The sequence below is a fragment of the Bactrocera oleae genome, chromosome 3 (assembly GCF_042242935.1).
Source record: "Bactrocera oleae isolate idBacOlea1 chromosome 3, idBacOlea1, whole genome shotgun sequence".
Taxonomy (NCBI): Eukaryota; Metazoa; Arthropoda; class Insecta; order Diptera; family Tephritidae; genus Bactrocera; species Bactrocera oleae.
Genome location: NC_091537.1, coordinates 16,813,158 through 16,836,929, shown reverse-complemented (window position 1 = coordinate 16,836,929; position 23,772 = coordinate 16,813,158). Strand labels below are relative to the sequence as shown.

Sequence of the window (23,772 nt, the reverse complement as noted above, 5' to 3'; positions counted from 1 at the left end):
GAAAATGAAAACAATAACACCGCCTAGACGGAGCGGTGTGGAGAGCGACGATGCGCCCGAAGAGCGCGCGCCGAAGCGAAAACATTGGAAAACTTTGGTGCTGCAGAGAGTTTGGGGTTTTCTTTCGCTTAGGTGAGGTAATGAAACCGAAAGTGATCGCACACGATCCACAAAATCACAACCGAAAAAGCAATAACAACAAAAACACTAACTGTAACAGCAATCAGCAACCGGCGCGCTACAATAACATTGGCAACAATGAAAGCAAAAGCGCTGCGCTTTAAGTCTTCTTCAATTGCACCGAAAGCTGGTGTACATACACCCCACACGTGTACCACCTTCCTGCGCCAACAGCTTGTTTGCGCGCGCACACATTCCAGATGCTCTACGCATGCGCAGACAATTGGCTTTGCTTTTGCGCTATGTCTTCGTCGACGTTGCCTTTGCCGAAACGGTTTTTGCGACGCGTACCTATATAAACGGCAAACTCCGCAGCAGAATCATGCAGAAAGACGCGCCGCGCCGTGCAGTGAATTTGGTCTCTTGTCGACATTGTGTACTTGTTGTAATTGGATTTAAACTTCCTCAGTAGCGAAGCGCCGCACATCCTTTCGAACTACACTGTAAAAAACTAAAAACAGTTTTTGAAAAACTCAAACAAAATGAAACGTTTTTGTGCGGTACGTGTATTGGAGCAGTATTTAGTAGATATAAAAAAATAATTTTGTTTTTAGAAAAACTTAATTTTGAAACATAAAAAAAAAAGAATAAAAAATATTTATCTGTGCAAAAAATGCAAAAAATTAAAAAGATCATTCAAAACCAAATGCATAAACCAAAATTACTAGAAATTTATGGATACAGAGACCCATTATTATTAAAGGATCAACGAATTATTAAGGAAAATGTGAAAAATAGCGGCATTTAAATTTGTGTACTAAATAATGGGCTAACTTTAAAACCCAATATTTTTTTTCAAACATACAAACACTCAATGATGAAAATTTTTACCTATATAAATCATTAGAGAAGAGTTTTTCGGATAAAAATAAAAAATCAGAGTAACTACATTAAAAATTTTGTGTAGAAAAATTTGATAAGAAATTTAAAAAACTAATATCGACCAAATAAATTTTTAATTTGGCAAGCTTTAAAATTTAATGTTTTCAAATCAAAAAAATGCAAACGGGGTTTGATTCAAAATTAAATCGTTTTGAAAATTATGCAAAAGTGGCAACGCAACAATGAAATTTTAGAAAAATACAGCTCTTGCTTTCTATAGTCCAATTATGCAGCAAAATTTAGAAAAACATTTTGTACTTCAATATATTTGCCAAATGCTGGAAAAAAGTTCGAATTTCTTAAAAATGATGAAAATTAAAAAAAAAATTATTAATATATTTTCAAAAAATTCACAGTTTGGAAATTTTTTAAAAATATTCCCTAAACCAGGTTGTGTTTGTTTTGAACGTGTGGATAATACAGTTTTTAAATTTATAATACTTTTCAAAAAAAATTTTTAGAAAAATACAACTCTTGCTTTCTATGTATATCCCAATTTTGCAGCAAAATTTTGTAACAAGTTTTTTTACTTCAATGTAATTTCTAAACGCTGGAAAAAATATTTTGAAACTCGGTTTTGAAAACAAAATATTTTTAAAATAAAATTTAGAAAAAAAAAAATTTTAAATTATGCAGAAAAAGTTAATAAAAATTTTTTTACCTCCATATGTGTTTTAAATGCTTGAAAAAAAATTCGAACTTCTTAAATAAGGCGATAATGTTAATAAAAAAAAACTAAATTTCCAAAATTCAAAGAATGGGTTGGTTTTCGAAATTATTTGCTAAATTGTTTTTGTCGTTGTTTTTATGACCTAGTTTTTCAGTTTTGCAAACACAATATTTTTAAAATAAAATAAAATTTAGTAATAATTTACATAATTTTATTTCGACATATTTTTAAATGCTGAAAAAATTTCGAATTTTAAATGAAATGTTTAAAAAAATACAAAACTTTCAAAGTTCAAAGATTGTGAATTTTTAAAGTTAACCAAATCAACTTTTTTTGAACCTGTGGAAAATACAGTTTTGAAAACAAAATATTTTTCTAATAAAATTAGTTTAAAATTGTTAGAAAAATACCATATTTTTCTTATAACTTCAAAAAAGTGGAAGGGATAGCCTGCAAAAAAAATTTATATAAAATTAAGATAAAAACTGAAATCGTAACTCACAAAATTATTGAGAGTCCCAGAAAGCAAAGAAATATAAAGTTTTACAGAAAAATTTAAAAAAATTTAAATATTTGAACAAATTTTAATAAAACCCTGAATACTTCAAATATATTAACGAACTAAACCCACTTTTTTTGACAAAAATTATTTTGAAGTTTTTTGATATCAGATTTGTTTAAAAATTTATAGCTCGGAATATATTAAATTATAGCAAATTATTTATCTCTGAAACGCATAAAGTTACAATCATAAAGTCATAACTTTCTAAAAAAGTAGTACTTATAGGAAATTAAAAAAAATACAGAAAAACAAAGTAAAAATATTTTTATAAACGGAAAAATATAAAAATAAATAACTATTTAAGAATGAAAAATCTTTCTTCACAGAAGAAAAAATATATTCAAACAGAAGTTTCTTATATAAAAATATTTAGCAGTAAATCTTTTTACTTCGCTTAATTTAAAATCACAATTTGCGATTAATCAAAGTGTTATTTGTACGCATTTGTTTACTCACTCCTTTAAACATCATCAACTTTCTATGTCAATTATGCTCACACCTTTCACCTTACTCTCCCTCCCGCAGGTTTTACTTGTTTTAATTGCAGCTGGCTTGGCAACAGCACGTCCAGAACCACCACGTGACAGCTACAGCGCTCCACCACCCAGCAGTTATCAACCATCTGCGCCCAGCGGCGGCTATGGGCCACCACCGGTATATGGACCACCACAACAGCCACCTGTGGTACACAAGCATGTCTATGTGCATGTGCCACCACCAGAGCCAGAATATCAGGCACCAAGGTAAGTCAAGATATTGAAAGGATGAAAGTGAGAGATAAAAAAAGTATGAAAGTTAGGGGGTCCCTATTAGGCAGACTACAAACACTTAAGAACACTGCACAAATCTTCACCTTTAAGAAAGCTGAAGAAGTCTTCACTTCCTTTTTCTCTAAGAAGAACTATATTTATTAGGAGTTACTACTTAAGTTTGTTTTCTTTTGAAATTTAAGGAATTTTTTGGGTCTTCTTCCCACTATAAAATAGCGTCTCTATCACTGATCCCTCATCTGAGTGCAAAATACTCATGAACCAAATAATAGGATATTTGCTCACAATATTTAAGATCTGCTATATTTTCGAAAAATTTCCATATAAACAGCAAGCTAATATTAAAGAACTGTATTTAAACCGTACAACCACTATTCCACATCCAATTGATTATAGCAGTTTATGTAATTTATATTAGTTGTTTGTTCGATTCGCCATTCACCACGTTTTGATGAATCGAGGACAGCTATGTTGTATAATATGACATATTCTGCAGATTAATAAATATTTTCGCATATGAAAAATTTATATAATCGCCTATAAGTATTCATTCTTTTTCACTTCATGTTGTCACATTTTTGTTTTTGTTATTTGAATTTCTGTATTGACAATTTCCTCTAAAGCCGTCATAAACTAAGACAATGCAGCAAAACTAGCGCATATAAATCACAGAAATGCCGGACAATGAAAAATATTTACGCAGTTGACAATTTCAGTGGCGATAAAAATTTCATAACGTCGTATTTTTTATAACTGCAGTAATATTGTAATGGACAAATGGCTGTAGATGATCATATATTGTTTGTGTTGATATTGCATAATTGGCAGTCATTAATAGAGTACAACAAAATTAACAATAATGAAAATGAAAAAATACGAAAATTTAAGCAAAATTATTGTTTTAGTTTCTTTAATTATGAGGCAGAATTCTTGTTGGAGTACTCGAAGGACAATTTCTGAGTTATTGGTGACTCAAAACTGACGCCTTTTAGTGTTCAGTAGCCGTTTACTACTTTCAGATCGTAAAACTTGTTCCATAATCTGACGCTATCCTGTCCATAAGCTTTGCGAGAAACCTCATTGTATTGGAAGTGATAGATATTAGATATTATACTTTTCGAGTTGGTTCGAAGCCTTTTGGAATTTTCCAGTAGTAAGAATTTTTTGTATATAATTTTTTTTAAGAGTGGTGTTAATTTTCATTATTGCGAAAAGTCAATAAACAGGGTTAAAACTTCCCGTTATTCCATAATAATTATATTGATATCTATAGCTAGCAGGGCCATGATTTTTTATATTCAAAAATGATTGACTCTTGAAGCGGCTCCATTGTTTTAGAATTATTCATTTAAATTAATTATTAGGCATAAGAGTAGCCAGAATTTTTAAAAACAATTTTCAAAATTTTTGAAACACAAAAATTGAATATAAAAAAAATCAAATAAATTTCTCAAAAAAAACATTTTATTTGGAAAAGTGTTGCCACTTAATATATTTTTTTTAATTAGAATTATTTCTTTATAAATAACCAATTTCTCAGAAAAAAATTTTAATTTGGAAAGGTATAAAATATATTTAAATAAAATTGTTTTTTTACAACTATTTCTTTAAGAAAAATTTTCAAATAAAAATATTAAGAAACTTATAGAAAAGTATTGCCCCTTAATTTATTTTTATTAAAATTCAGAATTAATTTTTTGAAGAAAATTGGCAATTTTCAAAAATATGATTTATAAAATTTAAAAAAAAGTGTTGCCACTTAAATTTTTTTTTAAAGCATCAGAATTTTTTTCGATTGGAATTGACAAACTTAATGAACAAAAAAATTCAAATTGAAACTTAATATTAACAAGAAGACTTAAAACATTAAGAAGTGATGTCAACCACTTTATCAAAAGTCATAATTTTTTCTGGCAAATTTTGCAATTCGAAAAAAAAACTGAAAAATATAAAACTATTCAACTAACTAGCCTCATTTTATATTTAATCTATGCAAATAATGTTACATAATTAAACCAAAAGTGTCACCTAATAACCGCTTCCTTATGAACTAAAACAAAGCTGACACAAAAAAAAAAATGAAAATTAAAAGATCAAGATATAAACACGTTCAAATTCCACACATTCGACACAACAATTCCAAAACCTTAAAACGAATTCGCCGCACTTAGGCGGAAATTAAGCGCACATTTGCTGCTTGAACTTAGCACCGTTAACCGTTACAGCTTCAACCTACAAGTCGTGCAAAAACGAAATCCAAAAATCCAAACTAAACGAGTGCAGTTGCATGAGCCCGAGCAGTAATTGCCACAATGTCAGCATCAACAAACGAGTTGATCGCATTAGACTGACAGACGGCAGCTGTTTGAATGACAATTGACGTTCAAATGCGGCAAGCTGTTTATAGTTATTGGAAAATGTGGCAAATAAATATGAAAGGAATGAAAAAAAAATGTAAAAAATTGCAAAAACGCACGCGAATTGCACAAATGGTCTGCACACGCATACTTTGACCACAGTGGCAACACTTACAAGCGGCACGTGATCAAAACGAATTCATGTACATAAATAAATTGGTGTTTAAAAATATTTGGAACGTGTTTTTTGCGGCGGAGTAACTCAATTCAGTGACTAGGAATTGAAAAAAAGTATTGAGAGGTTGAGGTTGCTTTTAAGAGGAGTTTTCATACCAACAATTTTCCTATTATTTCATTTTAATTTTTTCTTTAATTTAATTTCGGTAAACAATAGCATGTCAGCAGCCACTTCCTTATTACAAAACATCTTACATTTGCACATACATACATGTGTACATAGAAATCTACATATGCATATGCATATCAACTTGAGGATCACTCTCCGGTGAAAGGCAGACGCTTTGATGCGCTTTAATTTGGTTTTTTGTTGTTTTATAAAAGTAGCAGGTGTTAAATGTCGATATGTCTACAGCGTTGTGATTATGTAAATTATAGCTAACAGAGTGTTTAACGCCATTTAGCATAAACTTAAGGATGACATACATATTTGCACAAAATGATGAGTGCTTAATAAATATACATGTAGGTATGTAAGTAATATATGAAATGATGGATGAGTTGGCAAAGAAAGGAGGAAGTAAAACTAAGGTAAATAGACAGAAAAGCTTTCTATATTAACATAAATAAATTAAATGCTTTTTAGATTTGCATGACAGTGCTAGTCTAGAGTCTTTGAGACTTGTAGTGATTAGTTAGATAATCATTGATCATATCATCAACTATATTATATAATTAATAAATATAAATAAATCTTATATGATTCTGCCTAAATCTTCGACCTTTATTGCTAATCTCGTCATTAAGATATACCATAATTATACCGAAATATGATTAAGATTAAGTTTTTATGCACAAAAATATCATTTTATGCAAAAATTTACGATCAGTTTGAAATCCTACATACTGACCAACCTACTTATAATTTTATCATACACGGAAGTGATTATAACATGATCATCAATTTGTAGTAATATAATATCCTGATTAAAATTTTAGGTTATGATCAGTCAGTTATAGTCGAGTTTTACCGTTCACTGTTTAGTTCTGATTGGTTTTTAGTCAGAGTGAGACATTTATCGGACATTAGCAGTGATCGTTACGATCAATTTCAAAGGTTCCTCTGAATTTTTTTTTGAAATAATGCATCGATAACAATATTACGTTATGTACTATCTAGTTCAAAATAATATTTTGAGCATAAAGTGAATATAAATATATAAGGAGTCACTTATATACGACAGTATGAGCGTCGATCGTTTGATAATATGTGTTTTATAACTCAAAATAGTATTATATTTTGTATATGTTCTCAACTTCACTTCGAATCAACGAAAACAAAATAAAATCTATATCTAAACCGTTCAAGTGAAAATGTAATAATTTTTTATTTTAATGTAATTTTTTTATTTAAAATACAGTAAAATGATCTTGTCATGACCATTTTCCCTGCGTAAAACGAGGTGACCGTTTCTGAGGATATAGACAATATTGCTACTTTAATCTATACTTCTTTATCTACACCGCTTCAATAAAAGATTTTGGATATGCGAGTCACACGATCACTTAGCCAATTTTTTTTTGCTCACATAAACACCTAAATTTTCTAAACTTTTTACTTGAGATTTTTGTAATATTAAGAAACTTTTGATTTTTTCCAAAGCATTTAGAGAGTGATCTTTACTCAAAATCTTCAATACAGATCGTTAACTTATGATTACTTTCTATTTCTTCACACGTTTTTTTTTAGTTGAAACATAAAAATTATAAGCTCATGAGCGTTGAGTAATCAAATAATATTCAGTAAACTATCTTGCATTATTACTGTTATGTTTCATAGAATAAATAAAAATATTGGTAGAGAAAGCTCATGAAAAGGATTTTAGATCAGCGATCACTTTCAAGATCCTTAACTATTATTGCATTATCTAAATAATCGTCTCTGAAGCTCACTTTATTATACAATTTGAATTCCTTTACTTTAATCAAAAATTATGAAACGAATATTATTCACTATCATTTACAATCGAAGATCACTTACAGTTTGTCAAAAGTTTGCTTCAAAAATACAATCTTCAATGCTGTTCGTTAACATATGAAGTCTTTGTGTTTTTCACGCGATATTTTTTACTCTAAACTAAAGAATTATAAGCTCATAAGCTTTGAGGAGTGATCGTAACATCTCGATCATTTCAAATGCTTAATTTTAGATATTTTAAAAATTTTATGGATGAAGTTGTTAATGAAATTCAGGAAGTGCACAAATTGAGAGCTTTATTTGGGTATTTCTAAGTTAAATTACATTGAAAAAATCAGAATATTAACTGATATTTAGCCACGATCACTTCAAACATGTAAGTTTCTCAAGTTTCTCAGTTTAGATAATTAACTGATATGTAGTTACAATCATTTCAAATTGATAATTTTTTAAAAAAGATATTCCTACGTGATTTTCATGCAGCACGGAAAAACTTAATGGCTTTAAGTGAGATCGTGGTGGCTTAATTTGCTTCGAGTGATTCAAATATAGTGGGAGAGAACTATTGAATATTAATTTAATATTTTATAAAATAACATAGTTTTAAAAAACTTTAAGGGGAATAAATGCGTTGAAACATTATTATAAACATTTCAGAAAAGAAAAATTATTTAAAGATTTTTTAAAAATGATTTAAAAAAATAATTCCTCATTTACTATACTGTGCCGGCTAAAATTTATATTTTGGCTAATTATTAAATACTGATGAGTAGGTGATACATATATACTTTCGTATGTAATATATAGACTTATATATATTTTTATACATATACATATGTACATTTTTATATATAATATAAATATATACAAATATTTAGGCGTTATGACCAATTAGTTCAGCCAAGAAATATTTTGCTTTAAATTTATAACTTTACTTTCATTTTAACGTGCACAAAAAAAAAAAAATATATGCATACGTATGTGCTATTTATATAGGTACATAACTGCTTTAGGTGACTAGTACAAGTGGTACCATCAGCGACCGCCAGCGACGGCAATAGCGATAACATCATAACTCCAAAAAATGTATATTTTTGTATATATATATGCCGTTCAACACAGTAATCAGGAAGTACAAAAACTTATTTTGTTTTTGTAAAATTTTCTAGTAGGCCACATAAGGCGCTGACAACATTGTCGCCATGGGCGTGTATTGCGCCGGTATTTCGCTTGCTGCCATTTGAGCGGTAAAAGTGCTTGAAATAGTTTACGGTTTTGTAGGTTTGCTATAACAGTTTTTCGCTTATGCCTCATGCCTCTTTCAAGCTATGCCGCTATGTAGTTATTTTTGGAATTCACAACATAAATGTAACCATTTGCTTTGATTATTTAATTTTTTAATTAAGTAGCTAGCGTTAGTAAAGGCACAAACAATCAAAGTATGGCAGGTCTTGAAACATTTACCTTGCCAGCTGTCTTCCTGTCGATCACTGATCCTCACTAGCACTCCAAAAATAAATACTATTAAAGGTTTGCCGTTAATTTTTCAATTTTCCGTTAACTAAAATATTCAGAAATAGTACAAAAAGTATATAAGAAACCCCTTAATACAACAACTCAACACCACCAACAAGTGAGTAGTGAATGTAAAGCGCTTGGATACGCCTACAAAAACAAACATTTCGACAGCTAAGCGCTAGCTTGTGGCTCACATTTTTTACATTTATACCACATTTAGTATCTCTTCCTTCTTATGTAACATGTAATCTGTGCTCCGTTTGTGACTTTGCGGAAAATGCATACCTGCAAGTAGATGTGTGGGTGTTATGGTGGTAAAGCAACAACGTTTAACGGCATTTCATGCTTTCTTGGGTGTTAGTTAAGCAAAAAGAAAAACGACTCCCAGACAATTAGATGAAGTTACAAAAGCAAAAGATGCAATAAAAGGTAATAAAAGAAAACTACTTATATTAATATATAATAGTTTGCTGTCATCGCCCACGCGAACGATTAAGCGACGTAAGTGGTTTTAGACCGCAAATGAAATGCGATATGTGTGATATGCCACATGTATAAACATTTGATAATCAAACATGTCATTTCAGCATCCAACTATTGTATGCTAATTTCAATGAGTCTAGTTACCAACTGGTTACATTTGAATCACTTTTGTACCCAGTGATAAAATGGTTTTAGTTGATGCATAGCTCAATTCATGTTTGCAAATTAATGTGTGCTATTTCATTAGGACGAACTCCCAACTGGTTACATGTAATCCACTTTTGTAACAACTAATTAAAAGTTTATAATTGATACAGAGTACAATTAATACATTAATATTTGCTTTACTCTCAAAAATAAAGAAAATGAATATTTGAACATTTTGCTCATCAATCGCTTATAATTACAAATTTTTTGGAAAATCTCAATAAATAAGAACCAAAGATAATATTCAGGGATATCAATATTCATTATCATCGTTCTATTTCAGAGCATAAGTAAAAATATTAATCGAGAACGCTCATGAAAATTAAACTTACAAGATCGTTAAGAGATATTAGGTTATCTACTTGTATGATATGATTATGATAATATACAATTTAAATTTTAACTCTACTCTAATCATATATTTCAAACTGTATAATATTTAATATCATTTGCAATCGAAGATTCAAACTCAAAGGATCATGTTGCAGCAGCTGCAATTCTTGTCAAAACTTTGCTACAAATAAACAACCTTGCCTATTTCAAAACCTGACACATAATAAAGCTAGAATTAAGGTTTTAGCAATTCAGAGTTTAAGGTCTATTTTGATTAAAGATCTTTACATATTTGGCACGATCATATAAATATCTCACACTGAATATATATAGAAAGTAGTAGTAAGGAAAAGAGAAGAATGTTGTAAAGAACCGATCTGCACGATTGACGTGTTAATGTAATTCGTATTTGTGTGAAAAAAAAACAAAAATATAATATTGAGATGGATTAAAGATCACTGATCTTATTTACAGGAAATTTTAGAAAATTTACACTTTTTATTATACAGCAAGGCTGAAAAAATACTGACTCAGTAGTGCTTATTAAAAGTATCAATTTATAAAAAATATATATGCAACCAATTTCGCATTAAAATATCATAAGTAGATAACAAAAATCACTCACATTTTGAACTGACTGAGTGTGGTAGCATTTTAAAGATCATCAAAGTCATTCAGTAAATTTGATAAAATAAACTGAATTGAAGAGCTCAATATTAATGCCAACATACAAATTTATTTTAATCTTTCATAATTATTACGCTCTTGATAACTTGCATTGCAATTTGATGCGACTATCACTTAGAAAGTAAAAGTCGTCATTATTTCAGCAAATTCGGATTTCCTTCGTAATTTATTTTAATCTTTGCATTTTACCGTTTTACTGGCAAATGCTGTGAGTCGACACTTGTATAAGCGTATATTACAACAAACTATGTTGTAATGACAGCAAAAATTTTAGTAAAAATTTTATAGTGAAATGACTTGTCCATTTTTATTTTATTTAATCATGATTACCTTTATTTGTTTTTGTTGTTTTTTTTTTCTGTAATGGAAGAAGTCACGTTGATGGATCTGTTTGCGTTGAAAGCTCTTCACTCGCTTCACAGGCTTTTTGTATAATTTACAAAATAATTTAACGCTTGAGGAACAGTTGGAGAGTGAAAGGCTCTTGAAGGTGTTTGTGTTGCAAATTTAAGAAGAAATAGCAAATAGCTGCGATAAAAAAGTGGCGAAATGGGTTGAGATGTAACGGGCAGTTGCTGTAGTGCTATCGAATTACTTATATCAGTACATGTCCATGCCTCGAAATATTTGTTTAAGCAGCGCTTAAGTACTTTTGTTACACTACTTGTACTCTTGTTGTATTTTCATAGTTAAGTGCACAGATTGCTGGCGTTTTCTGGTAAAAAAAAAATTATCAAATATTGCAAAATGACAGAAAAGTGTCAAATGTTGTTGAATAATGAAATATAATGAAGATGGTTTAAGGAAAAGAGTTGCAAACGTGAGGTGTCAGTAATGAGTGTTAATGTTAATGGTGCAAAAAAAAATTTAATTGAAAAAATTTAGTAAATCATTAAGAAAAAGAAATTATATTGTAGGACTTTAAAAAAAATAAAAGTAGTATATACTACTATTTTATAAAATTGCAGGAAGCGAAAAAATAATGTAGTAGTTATTGTATAATAGGTACTTGGGAGAGCCAAAGTAAGTTCTAGTGTTCTTTTGTAAATGGAAAGTAGCGTAGTATATACAATCGTTTTAAATATTAAACAAGTGTTTTTCAACACTTCAAGAAACGAATAAAATTTTTATAAACAAATCTGCTATTATAAACCCTGTTTTTTGGCAAGCGCGTGGCGAAACGAAAACTTCATGAGCTTACTAAACAACAATGCTAACTTCACAGCTGCCAAACATACATACATACATATGTATCTATGCAATAATTCAAGGTTTTTATTTATTTTTAAATGCTCGCTGAACGCGGATAATGGTCGAGTTTGTTTTGTTGTTTTACATTAATTTTTTTATTTTATTAGCATTCTTTTGGCACTCGCTTAGAAACGCCTTAAGGCTTGTAAGAAGACGTTTAATAAAATAAGCGGTTTCTTTTAGTTTTGAAAATAGTGGTAGCGAAAAAATGTAGTAGAAACAAAAATTTTTTTATAGAAGACTTTTTAAATATTCGGATCACGCATATATCCATAAAATAACTAAACCAAAAATAGTAGTAGAATTTAAAATTTAGTACTAGATTTTATAAAATGTATAAAAATTCGAAAATATTTAACTTTCAAAACGGAAGTAATGAAAAATAAGAATTATAGTTCAAACTTGTTTAATAATTCCTAAAAACTAGTAGTACATCATTCTAAAAAGCTTCTAAGAATAATTTTTTTTTTCAGTGTAAAAAGTTTAAACCTAATTTACATATTTTCAAATATTCGTCAATTTTTTTTTTCAATTCAAAATGTTCAAAACTAGTTTCGATTTTTTGAAATATTAGTCAAGAAATAGAATGCCAAAATAAGTAGTTTAACTAGATCATAAATATTCATCAGCTAAATGCTCTGATCCAGTTAAGATCAGCAGCGGGGCGTAAAGATTCAAATCACCCAGCCAAGCTTGGAATGAATTAGTAAAACAGCTAAGCATTAAATCACGCATCTAGCGAGTTGAAGCAAAATCGTAGTTGTAAAACAGTTATGCGTTTAAGCCGCCCACCACCGCCCACTTAAGTTTCACTTGTCTGTACTTTGAACTACTTGAACCCAATATGCATGTGAAAAGTGGGAAAATGCAAATGCGAACGCTTGGGAAAGCAGCTGAGCCAGGCAGCCACAGGTTGTCGCTTAAAACTGTGTCAATTTGCCAAGCAAGTGCCACAAGCGGGCAGGGAAGAGTAGATATATATTGTATATAAATATATATAAGAGACATGTTGTTGCTGGCTGCGTCTGCGCACAAATTTCTACTACACAAACTCACAGCAAAGTGAAACCAATTAAAGCGTTGCGTTGCGTTGGCTGCGCCACTCCCAGACGCAACTGAGTTGCGGGAAAAATCGCATAATTTATGCGAAACTCAAATGGACGGACAGCGGGTGATGCATAGTAGGCGCACAGTAGTTGCAACAGCGGCCACAGCTACTGTGAAAGATGAGCGCTTGAGATATGTGGCAAGCGTGTGGCGGGCATGAAAGATGCATGTATTTTGCCAGCAGGATCTAATTGCTCGCTTGAGTTAAACAATACGCAGTTGCAAGCCATGCGTGCGTATTTTGTCAAGTGGAGGCAAGTGGGTGGATGATGCTGAAAAATGGAGCATAAAAATGATGAAATGCATGAGTTGAGCGTTGGAAAAAGATTTAAACAAAAAAATTGAAATTAATAGCAAGCGCTTGAGGCATATGAATTAGTTCAACTGTTGCCACATGCAACAAAGGCAAATCTGTGCAACATAATGTTATTGTTGTAAAACAAAATAAATGAAAATAAATAAGTAATGCAGACACATATACAATACCTACATGTCTTTATGTATGTATGTAAGCACGTCTACAATACTTGAGTGCAATCGCCTGTAGTTGCACTAATTGGTACACTGTTGCAAGCACCTATTTTGCATACCTAATGTTTTACACAAACACACACATACATATATATGTATAATGGATACACATGTTTACTTTACTAATTACAAATGTTGTGATCGCTGCCTTCATCATAATTCATTTTCCCATCTTTCGACCACACACGCACACCCACACATATGCGCGGGTATTTGTTTTATTTTTGCTGCTACACAACTGATCACAAGTGACGCTAATGAATTGCTGACGGTGAGGTGTAGCAAAACAAACATTAACTGATTTCATCGACAATGCGAGGTGTTGCCTCATTTGCATACGCCGCAAGTGGCAATCGCTTGTCTTCACTTGCCTGGCGGCGTGTGTTGGCCAAAAGATAATTCAACTTTTATTATTAAAAAGAAAAATAACACAACATAAATTTAAATAAATGACAATGTGCTTAAAAGTGTAGCGATCATTAATTGCACTCGAGTTCACACACAGATTCGTTGAAGTCATTAAGCTTTTGTGGCCGGTGGCTGGGGAGGGCGGAATAATTATGGGATATAAGTCAGGCATTTTGATGAAAGTGATTGATATGACTGATGTACAAAGAAATTTTACTGTCAAAGAAAACAAAATAAAAAGCAATTTTTTGAGCTTTACTTTGTTGGTAGCAGAGTACTTAAAAAGCTTTTACTAAATTGAGCTTGTATCAACTCTTAATGCTATAAATCTTAATAGAATACGCAGTTTCTCTTCAAATAATTTCAAAATAATACCATATTTGCCTATTGCAATTCTTTAGTAATCCAAAAGAAAAGTTTGGCAATACGAGAGCTTGACTCTTTCCAAAACATATGTATACTCTCAACTTTAAGTATCACTGAGTTATACAGCTAGGTAGTAAAGCAAATCACATAAACACTCATACAAATAGAAAAAAATATTGTTTGTATAGATAAAAACTTAATCATTTCGGGATTCCGAATAGTCAAAAAACTTTTTCGAGTCTATTTTTAAACAAAAAAATAAGCATGCAAATTATGAGAATCAATCAATTCTAGATGACTGAAATTCGGGATTGAAATAAGATTTCGGGACTACGTTTCGGGATTAAGTGCACTATACCCATAAAACTATTTGCTATAAGGAATGTTTAGTTGGGAGTCGTCCATTAGTTTTCGTAAAAAGCTCAAAAGCTTTGTGCTTTCATAAGTATGTATAGAATGTAATAAATATGAAACCAATTACGAATTTTAAGCAAAATTATTAAGATTTAAGTAAAATAATAATTGCATAAGAAATCTTTCGAACTTCTAGTTTCGAATATAAAAATCTAATATTTGTTGAAAGCTTTCAGTGCTATAAAAAAAAAATCTTTTATGTTTGCCTGCTCTTATTTCACAAACAAATCTGAAAAATTTGGTTGAAAGCTTTTAGTAAAAAAGCACAAGTAGTGAAAGCTTTCAGGTGAATCAAAATGTTTGCATACTTTAATTTCATAAAACTGTGGACAAATTTTTGATGAAAGCTTCTGGTAGAAAAAGCACAATTTTTATTTTTCTTTAATGTAGTATTATTTCCATTTAAAATATGTTAAAAATGAAATAAAACTCTAAGATAAAAGATCACAAAATATATTTCGGCGCTTAGCAAAGTATAATTTAAGTTTTTTCTAGTTTAATTAGAAATTGCGATAAAAATTTCTCAAAAACTTTAACTGTTTTACACATTTTATCACCACAGTCACTCAAAAGCTCCAAAGCTTCCAGCATTTAAAAAATGTCTTTTATGATTGGTTCAAAAAATTAAAACGTTAATCATAAAGATTTAAAATTTTACAAAATTTTTGAGTGTTCTATTAAAGCTTTTCAGCAAAGTTATTACAAAAATTTCAGGTATTTAAACTTAAACCTATTTATTATAATATATCCGTTATGGGACTTATTTTTTCCAAATAAAACCATATTTTATATTGATTTATTAATTTTACACTCTTCTCTCTCTTTCTTCATTTTCTTTACAGAAAACCCATTGTCTTCCCACCACCACAGAAGCACTACAAAATCGTTTTCATTAAGGCGCCATCACCACCAGCACCAACCGCACCAGTGATTCCAGTTATACCACAAAACGAAGAGAAGACACTGGTCTATGTGTTGGTCAAGAAACCCGAAGAACAACCCGACATCGTCATTCCCACACCAGCACCAACACAGCCCAGCAAACCCGAAGTTTACTTCATTCGCTACAAGACACAAAAAGAAGAGACCGGTCCATACCCGAACAGCATTGCGCCACCACCATCGGGCGATTATGGTGCCCCGGCAGCGCCATCGGCACCCTCAGCGCCCAGCTCATCATATGGTGCACCATCGCACTAAATTTTGTAGGCCAAGCAAGCAAGGAAGGAATGATGGATAGGAAAGAAAAGATCCAAAGCATATTTTGTTCATACTAGAAAGAAAGTAATGCATGAAGAAGTGAGCAAGTGTAGTTAATAAGAAACATTTTTTAGAGGGGAAAAGATAAAGTTTAAACGGATGTTAAGAGAAACGTATGTTCGAGGAGTAAAATGTTGCAGATAATCCATTGAGTAGCGTGTGGCGGTGTTGTTGTAGGTATAGAAGAAGAAAAGACGAATCCATGAAAACCCATTTTCACATAATTTGTAGTCTACTTTTGCGCGCCTAAACTACCTAACAGTTAAGTTTGTTGTTTTTTGTGGAGATTTGCTCTATTATTTTACTTGTACTTTGACTAACATATGCTACGATTTTAATATTTACTCGTTTTTATTATTAACTGTTACATTAATTTCTAACTAAGCAAATGGAAAAGCGAAAAAAAAACTTTTTTAACGTGTGACAACCAACAACGCCTCGAAGTGCCAGTTTTGCTGGTCTGTAATTAATTTTTTTTAATTTTTATTTACGAATTTTAACGATTTTTGAGTTTTTAGCGAAAATATTTGTGAAAGCGCAAAAGCTCTAATGAAATTTACAATTAAATATTTGTAAAATAGTTATTTTTGTTGTTTTCCTTGAGTGTCGCGTTGATAATGTGCGTACTTGCGCTCTTTACAAGCCGCCCTACTGTCCGTCTCTCTCTCTTTCACTCTCTCTATGTAACGGCTTCCTGCTTGTGCGCTCATTTTTTCAACGCAATTCGACTGTTTGTTTCATAAATTATTTTATTTTAATATTTAGTTTGTATGGATGCGTTATACATTAACAAAAAAAATTACAAAAAATATATTTTTATTCTCTTTGTTCTCTTAGTTTTAAATATGTACACTCATACACTCACACATATTTGTTAATTTTTTTCATACACACCAATCGTTTATTTTTAAAGCATTTCAATTAAACTCTCCGATTTTATTCTTGTTTGTGTAATGTTCTTAATAAAAAAGCACATACATACACACACACGTACATGTGTACCGCAACTGTATTTGTGTAGGTATGTAAGTAGATAATTAACATATTACGAAAATGTAAAGGAAATGTAAGGTTGATGATGGATTTAATAAAGATCGTTTTTTATACATAACAGTATTTGTTGTTGTTGTTATTATTATTGTTATTTCGAATTTGTCTCATTTTGACAGAGGACTTAAGGAACTAATATAACTTTGAACATTGAGGGAAAATATAAAAGTTATTAGGGTGTGTTCGTTTTCTGTAGGAGAAATACAAGCTCTGGAACTGAAGCTACAGTTCGAAAAAAGCCAACTCTATGAAATGATGCCACTAGAACTGTATCCATATGTTTTATATTGAATTTAGATCTAACCTGCAAAAGACACTGATATGGGAGAATTGTTTTGTATAGACTTAGGAATGGTTTAGCACCGAAGACGATGAACCCGAAAGCAATAAAAAAATCAACATAACGCGATGGAGTTGACTGAAAACGCTTACACCTTAGAGATATTAAATCTTGTATCTTTCTTGATATGCCATTCATAAATATTTGGCACTACGGAAGCTGTTAGCAATTTAAGTGCCACGAGCTCATAACCTAAATAATCTGATCCTGAGTAGTGTTTAAAGTTGAGCAATTAAAATAAATCCGAATTTTTCACCGATATGTAACCGATATGTAACCCTTATTTCGCTCCGAAGTTAGAAGCTTAGACATACGGAAAAGTAGGCTAACAAGGCTATGTATTTTACATTTTGGGATTCGGGTAGGCTATCTTGGATAGGGAAAACTATCAACATGGACTATTATACCTATATCATTTTGGGATCATTCGAAGAACGAACTTGTAGAAAAATTATCTAGTTTAATAAAGAAAATGCTGTTTTTGTAAGTCCGGGTCACAAATAAGTGAAAATGATGGCAAATGGAATGAACTGGCCTGACTGACCTGAATCGGTGACTTTGTGGTTACTTTGAAGATGTAAGCAACAAGCCAGCGGCGTATTTTGAGACAAAAGGCATATCATACTAAAAAAATTGTATTGAGAACTTAAAAGTTCGTGATAGTCTCCGTATTGGTTTTGTTTACCATAAATATAAAAACTGTTTGAATAAATTCACATTTTCTCTTTCAATCTATATGTATTTTAAAAACCTTTACGGTCCACCCTAATTTGCTTCAACCTCTCTGCAGAAGATAACTAGCTTCTTGCTGCTGCATTGAAGTTTGACTTTCTGCCTTTCCTGTTCTGTAGTTCTGAATATATGTAATGTACGTGCTCTTTATAGCATACCCCTGCCACCTGCTATATGCCATTTAGCTGTCAATCAATTTGCATCTCTTGAGTGATGAACGATGCACAAAGAGAATTCTTAATGAAATTTACACCATTAGCTTCTTAGATTCTCGTATAGCTACTTATGTTGGCACATGTAGTACTTGAGAGTATCTTTTTGACAGCGACGAGCTATCTAACAGGTATCATGTCTTCTATGTAATATTGCTACATGTAAGCCCGGAAAAGCATGAGCATAATTGAATTGTAGACGTTTAACAAAGAGAATTCGAAATTTGATTGATTTTTGATAGATAACTGTATTTTTACGGAGAAATTTCGGTTGGAGAGCTACTTATTTCTTTTACTTTAAGAAAGAAATAAGAAAATTAACAGGGACAAAGTAGCTTTTATATTGTATGTGTGTGTATTTCACAAGCATAATATAAATATAAAATTTTCTGTAAAATGTATAATAAAAGCGAGGCTTGGGAAATAAGTTGTTGACATCAGGCGAAGGTAAAGATCTATTGTACTTACTTTTGGTACAAGAAAACCGATAAGAGTTACATCTTCATTAAAATTAACTAGACGAAATATTGAAGCTATGGAAGCTTGTGGACCTATTTCTTGCATTTGTGAAAGATACGGACCTATTGCATGTTTTATTATACAATTTTTACTATTTCAATTTTTTAATTTGTCAACGGCACAATAGAAGTTCACTTTCGAAAATTTAAAAGTTTTCATACAAGTAGAAGTGAGCGTGGCCATTTCCGTATTGGGAAAAGGTTTATTTTGGTAAAATTATAATTTTTTCATAATTTGAAGCTAGAATTACCTTTTTAGAAAATCTCGTTACATAAGAACCCCATATAAGAGATAATTGACACGAAGAGTCTTCACAGTAATAGGAAAAGTTTTACAAACGCAATCCAGAGCAATTAATGTCACCAAACTATGAAAATAGAGTTGGAACGAAAAGAGAAGTCCTTTATCAAAAGGGTATCAAGTTGCCATCGCAAAGTGGGAAAGCCGCCTTTAAGAAAGTGGACAGCAAATATAACGTTGAACTTCAGTCTTTATTGTGAGCAAAGCCAAACGCCTCAAAGGACTAGATACAATAGAGTTAATTAATTTTAATATCCTTGAACAGGGTGTATTAGGTTTGCCAAGATGTTTGTAACACTCAGAAGGAAATGTCGGTGACCCTATAAAGTGCTTGTACGAGTACATAGGTATGATGATTAGCGTAATTAGTTGAGTCGATTTAGTCATTTTCGTCTGTATATAAATACACAAACTAGTCGCGCAGTTTTTGAGATATCAATCAGAAATTTTGCATATGTTCTTTTCGCCCCAAGAAGCTGTCGACTGTTATAAGATATAGCTGCCATATAAATTGACCGATTAAAATCAAGTTCTTGTATGGAAAACTTTTTTTTTAAAGAGATGTTTACGAAATTTTACTTGAATTATTGTCCATGGCAACACTACAATCTTCGAACAAATTGTTCAGATCAGGGCACTAAAGCATACAGCTTCCATACAAACTGGCCAATCAAAATCAAAATAAAGATCTTTTTATACCCTTATATGCTGCAGAACCTGTGAGGGGCATTACAGATGCGCTATGGATTTTCTGGTTTTTTATTGCAAAAGATGACAGATCAAGATTATAAAACATAAAAAGATAAATCCGGAATTTAGCTAAAATATTCTGCCTCGTACGTCATATTACAATATATTTCTTGCAATTAAATCTGACTTATACCTATAACCATTGTTTTTAATTAATGCGAACATTTTTAGGTAATATCTTTAAAGCTCTCTATACCAAAAAAATCAGATCAGTATGTATATTTCAATATTTAAAAGCATATTCGTGTTAGTGGCAAATAAATATATTTATATTTTCATCTACAAAATGGATTGGAAATCAGAGTTCATGTGTATCAATATAAGTTCATTTGAATCTTAGCTCAAAAAAATATGCCATAAAAATAGTATCACATATCTATGTATACAAAAGGAATAAATTATGTAAGCAATAAACTAATTTCGAATATTGGTTAATTCTTACTAGAACGATTTCTTTGTTTGCATCAAATATACTCAGAGGGATCTTATTAGAAAAATATGCCACATATGCTCTCAAGAGCATTAAAGAAGGGTTGTCAATTAACTCGAGTTGTTGGCTTTTGTATGCTAATAAAGCGAACAATTCAATCAAGAATTGCCACGCTATAAAAACTTGTCAAATGGTGGTGAATGTTGCGGGAAAATTTGTAATGAATATGGATAGATTAAGAATATATGACGAACCGTGGGAAAGAATTTGAATATTATTAGATTTCTTTCAGAATGATTCCATTTGCTTGATTAAAAATGTTGAGCAAATTAGATCAATCTAGACTGGTGGCAATATTAGAAAGATTATATTGTTATAAGTCTTAACATCGTCCAAAAATTAATTAAATTGTACTCGAAACATTTTATGAAATGTTTAAAACGAAATGTATATAAGTATAAGGACACATACATTTCTTTATTCTCACAAGTGAATATTTGCGTCTCTCCCTTATAATATTTACCGCTAAAAGCAAGTTTTGCAAGTTTTGTGCATAAAACAATTTGCATTGTGAACTTACAAAGCTTCTTGGGTCGCAACAACTCCTTGAAATACCTAAAACTACATTCTTCTACCTTTCCATGTTAGCTTATTCCTGCTCCTTCAACCAATTCTGTATTCACTTAAGTCACCAACACCTAATGTGGTTGCACTCGACCCTCGAGCATCGGTTAGCGCGCATTGTTAATATGCTGACATTACACTTAAAATGCTCTACGCTTTCACGCTTCCCCTCTCATATAATCATTGCGTTTGTAGCAACAACTCTTTCAAATAGTTGCTGCACTGTGGCAATGTTATTGTTCTTTTGCACACTTGAATATCAACTCGACACTTAGCGGTGCCAAGAAAATCCATTATAAAGGTGAGAAATGTTAAGTCTTACTTTTTTTGTTTTTGCAGTTTTATAATAATTTTCAAGCTGCGCTGATATTGCTGTTGTAGGGAGCGGTTGATTAGTAGTAAGATCTGTAACCGAGGGTTATTCGCTTGATTTATGAGTCTACTCCCCCAGTTGTTTCTTACTGCTATCATAAATAAGGTGAGACGTTTTGTGAAGTTTTCTGTCAACCGTTATTTTAGAGTTCTTAGTTATAAAGGGGTCTTTTATACCGTAAAATCACATGTGGTTTAAAACAAAACCGCTGTTATGTTTATCAAAAGTGAACCACTGAGCAGATTATATCATAGCCTCAACTTTTGTATCAAGAAATGTTAGAATAATACTTATTTATGTTGAGGTTGTTTTGAACCTAATCATTATATAACTCCTCTAACACACATGTATTAACTAAGTTTATAAGTCAGTTAATGCTGACATCGAATGTTGGTCGTAAAAGCTTTAATTTCTCATAGTAGCTGGTGGCCTCTTCAATATTAGGCTGGTTTTAGTTTTTAGGCCGCAGAGTATGCGCAGATAGAGCTGGAGAATTACGGAAGAGCTTGCTGACATCTAGAAAAGTAAAATGTTCTTCTGAAAGAACAAATTGAGTAAGCCTTTGCTATGCTAATAGTCATTTCGGAAGTTCTCGCGATATTTGTTGGCATATATGAAGAGCGATGAGGTGAAATGATCAGTTAACAAGTTTTCGAGCTACTTAATTTGAGTTATTATAGGCTCATCCATTTAAGATATTATAAATTGTGAATTAATAAAACATATATACAAGTACCCAAAAAATTTTTTCTCTCTTTTATTGCAATTTTTACAAAATTATTTAATTTTTTTCTATTTACAGATTAAATCGCATTTAACTACGAACTTTGTTATAGCCAAAAAAAAAACGATTATACTCACGCATCTTATTTAGTCCGCATATATGTATATATTTAACATGTGCTCCTCTTTAACTCATTAGGCTCAAATTTACAATAGTACATTTAAAACGAGCTTCTCTTAAGTAATTTCTTTTTCCGTTGCTCTCTTCTACATATCTTACCCACGAAATGCTTACTCTTCGCTACTACAAGCAATAAATTTCATAAAGTGGCCAAAAACGAAGCATACTTTCAGGTGCTTCACAAAAAAATAACAATGGCAAAGCCTAATGTATAAAGTATTTACTATATACATATGTAAAGCAACTTCACACATTAGCAGTGAAAATAAAAAATATTTTTGTTTTCGTAAAATAATACGAATATTTTGTTATTAACTAGCAAGCAAACTATTTTTTATATTTGATTATTTTAATTTGGTTTTAAAATATTTAATACTGAATACAAATCTATCTATACTATATACTATCGAGTAATAAACTAGTATATGTGTTGATTATAATTTGTCAATATTAAATTACTATTTTTAAGCAACTGCGTGTGTACTTAACGCACAACAACACCTCTGAATTAATCAAGCAAATGAACTAACAACAGACTCGCAGACTCCGACATGAATTATACAAACACAGATTAGTGGAATTGTAACTGTTAAGATATACATTGATACATATGTATGTACTTAAAAAAGCTAAAGTCAAAACAACTAGTCATAAACTATTTTACAACTAGTGCAAACCGAGAGGCCAACTAGTTTATATATATATTTTTCCCATACACACTACCGATTTCTTACCTATTGATCTCCTTGCAAGTTGTCAACTGACAGATTTTGGTCAGAAATATACCAGCTTCATATTAATTTAAATGAGATTAACAACTGTCCATTGCAATATATATGCCTAGGAATAATTTTAAGTAGGATTTGATAGCGATCTTTTGTATTTCTCTCGAAAAATATATGTAATTGGCTGGTATAAACTTTCAATGACTAGTTCAATTCATAGTCGAAAAATTTTGGTTGTAAAATGATATTTTTTCTAACTAGTTTGACGTCTTTCCTTTCTCTACAAAACATTTATATACATAGACATATGATTATCAAATGCCTTTTATCACCGGTCGCATATTTGTCGATGCCGTTGACACAAACAAATACCTACAACTATTATAAACTCGACTATCAGGGGAGACATCATCCATTTTGTTGTCACATAAAAAGCTCTGTGTGACCCTCTTCTCATATAAATTGAACGCACTGTAAAAAGTACAGAGTACAAATTTTGCTGTGTTGCTTTTTAAAAATATTTCTAAAAAACATATGATCAAAATACATATATTTTAGATATATCTTAAAGGAACGGTGTAAGGGTGTTTAGGCGCGACTGTTGTGTGAACATAGTATAAAACTATATAAGTACTATCTAAACTGAAGGAGAGTTAAAGTTTTCTTATACGA

General features: G+C 31.1%; 1 protein-coding gene and 1 long non-coding RNA gene across 2 annotated transcripts in view; one reads left to right on the top strand and one right to left on the bottom strand.

The window, feature by feature from the left end:
• LOC138856471 (uncharacterized) overlaps positions 1-23,772 on the bottom strand; it is a 158,080-nt gene that overhangs the window by 124,665 nt on the left and 9,643 nt on the right. The gene's annotated exons all lie outside the window — the stretch shown is intronic.
• TwdlE (TweedleE) lies at positions 517-16,690 on the top strand. Its single transcript, XM_014247625.3, has 3 exons — positions 517-680; positions 2,820-3,037; positions 15,724-16,690. The coding sequence occupies exons 1-3, from the start codon at positions 663-665 to the stop codon at positions 16,079-16,081; spliced, it is 594 nt and encodes a 197-aa protein (XP_014103100.1). The 5' UTR covers positions 517-662; the 3' UTR covers positions 16,082-16,690.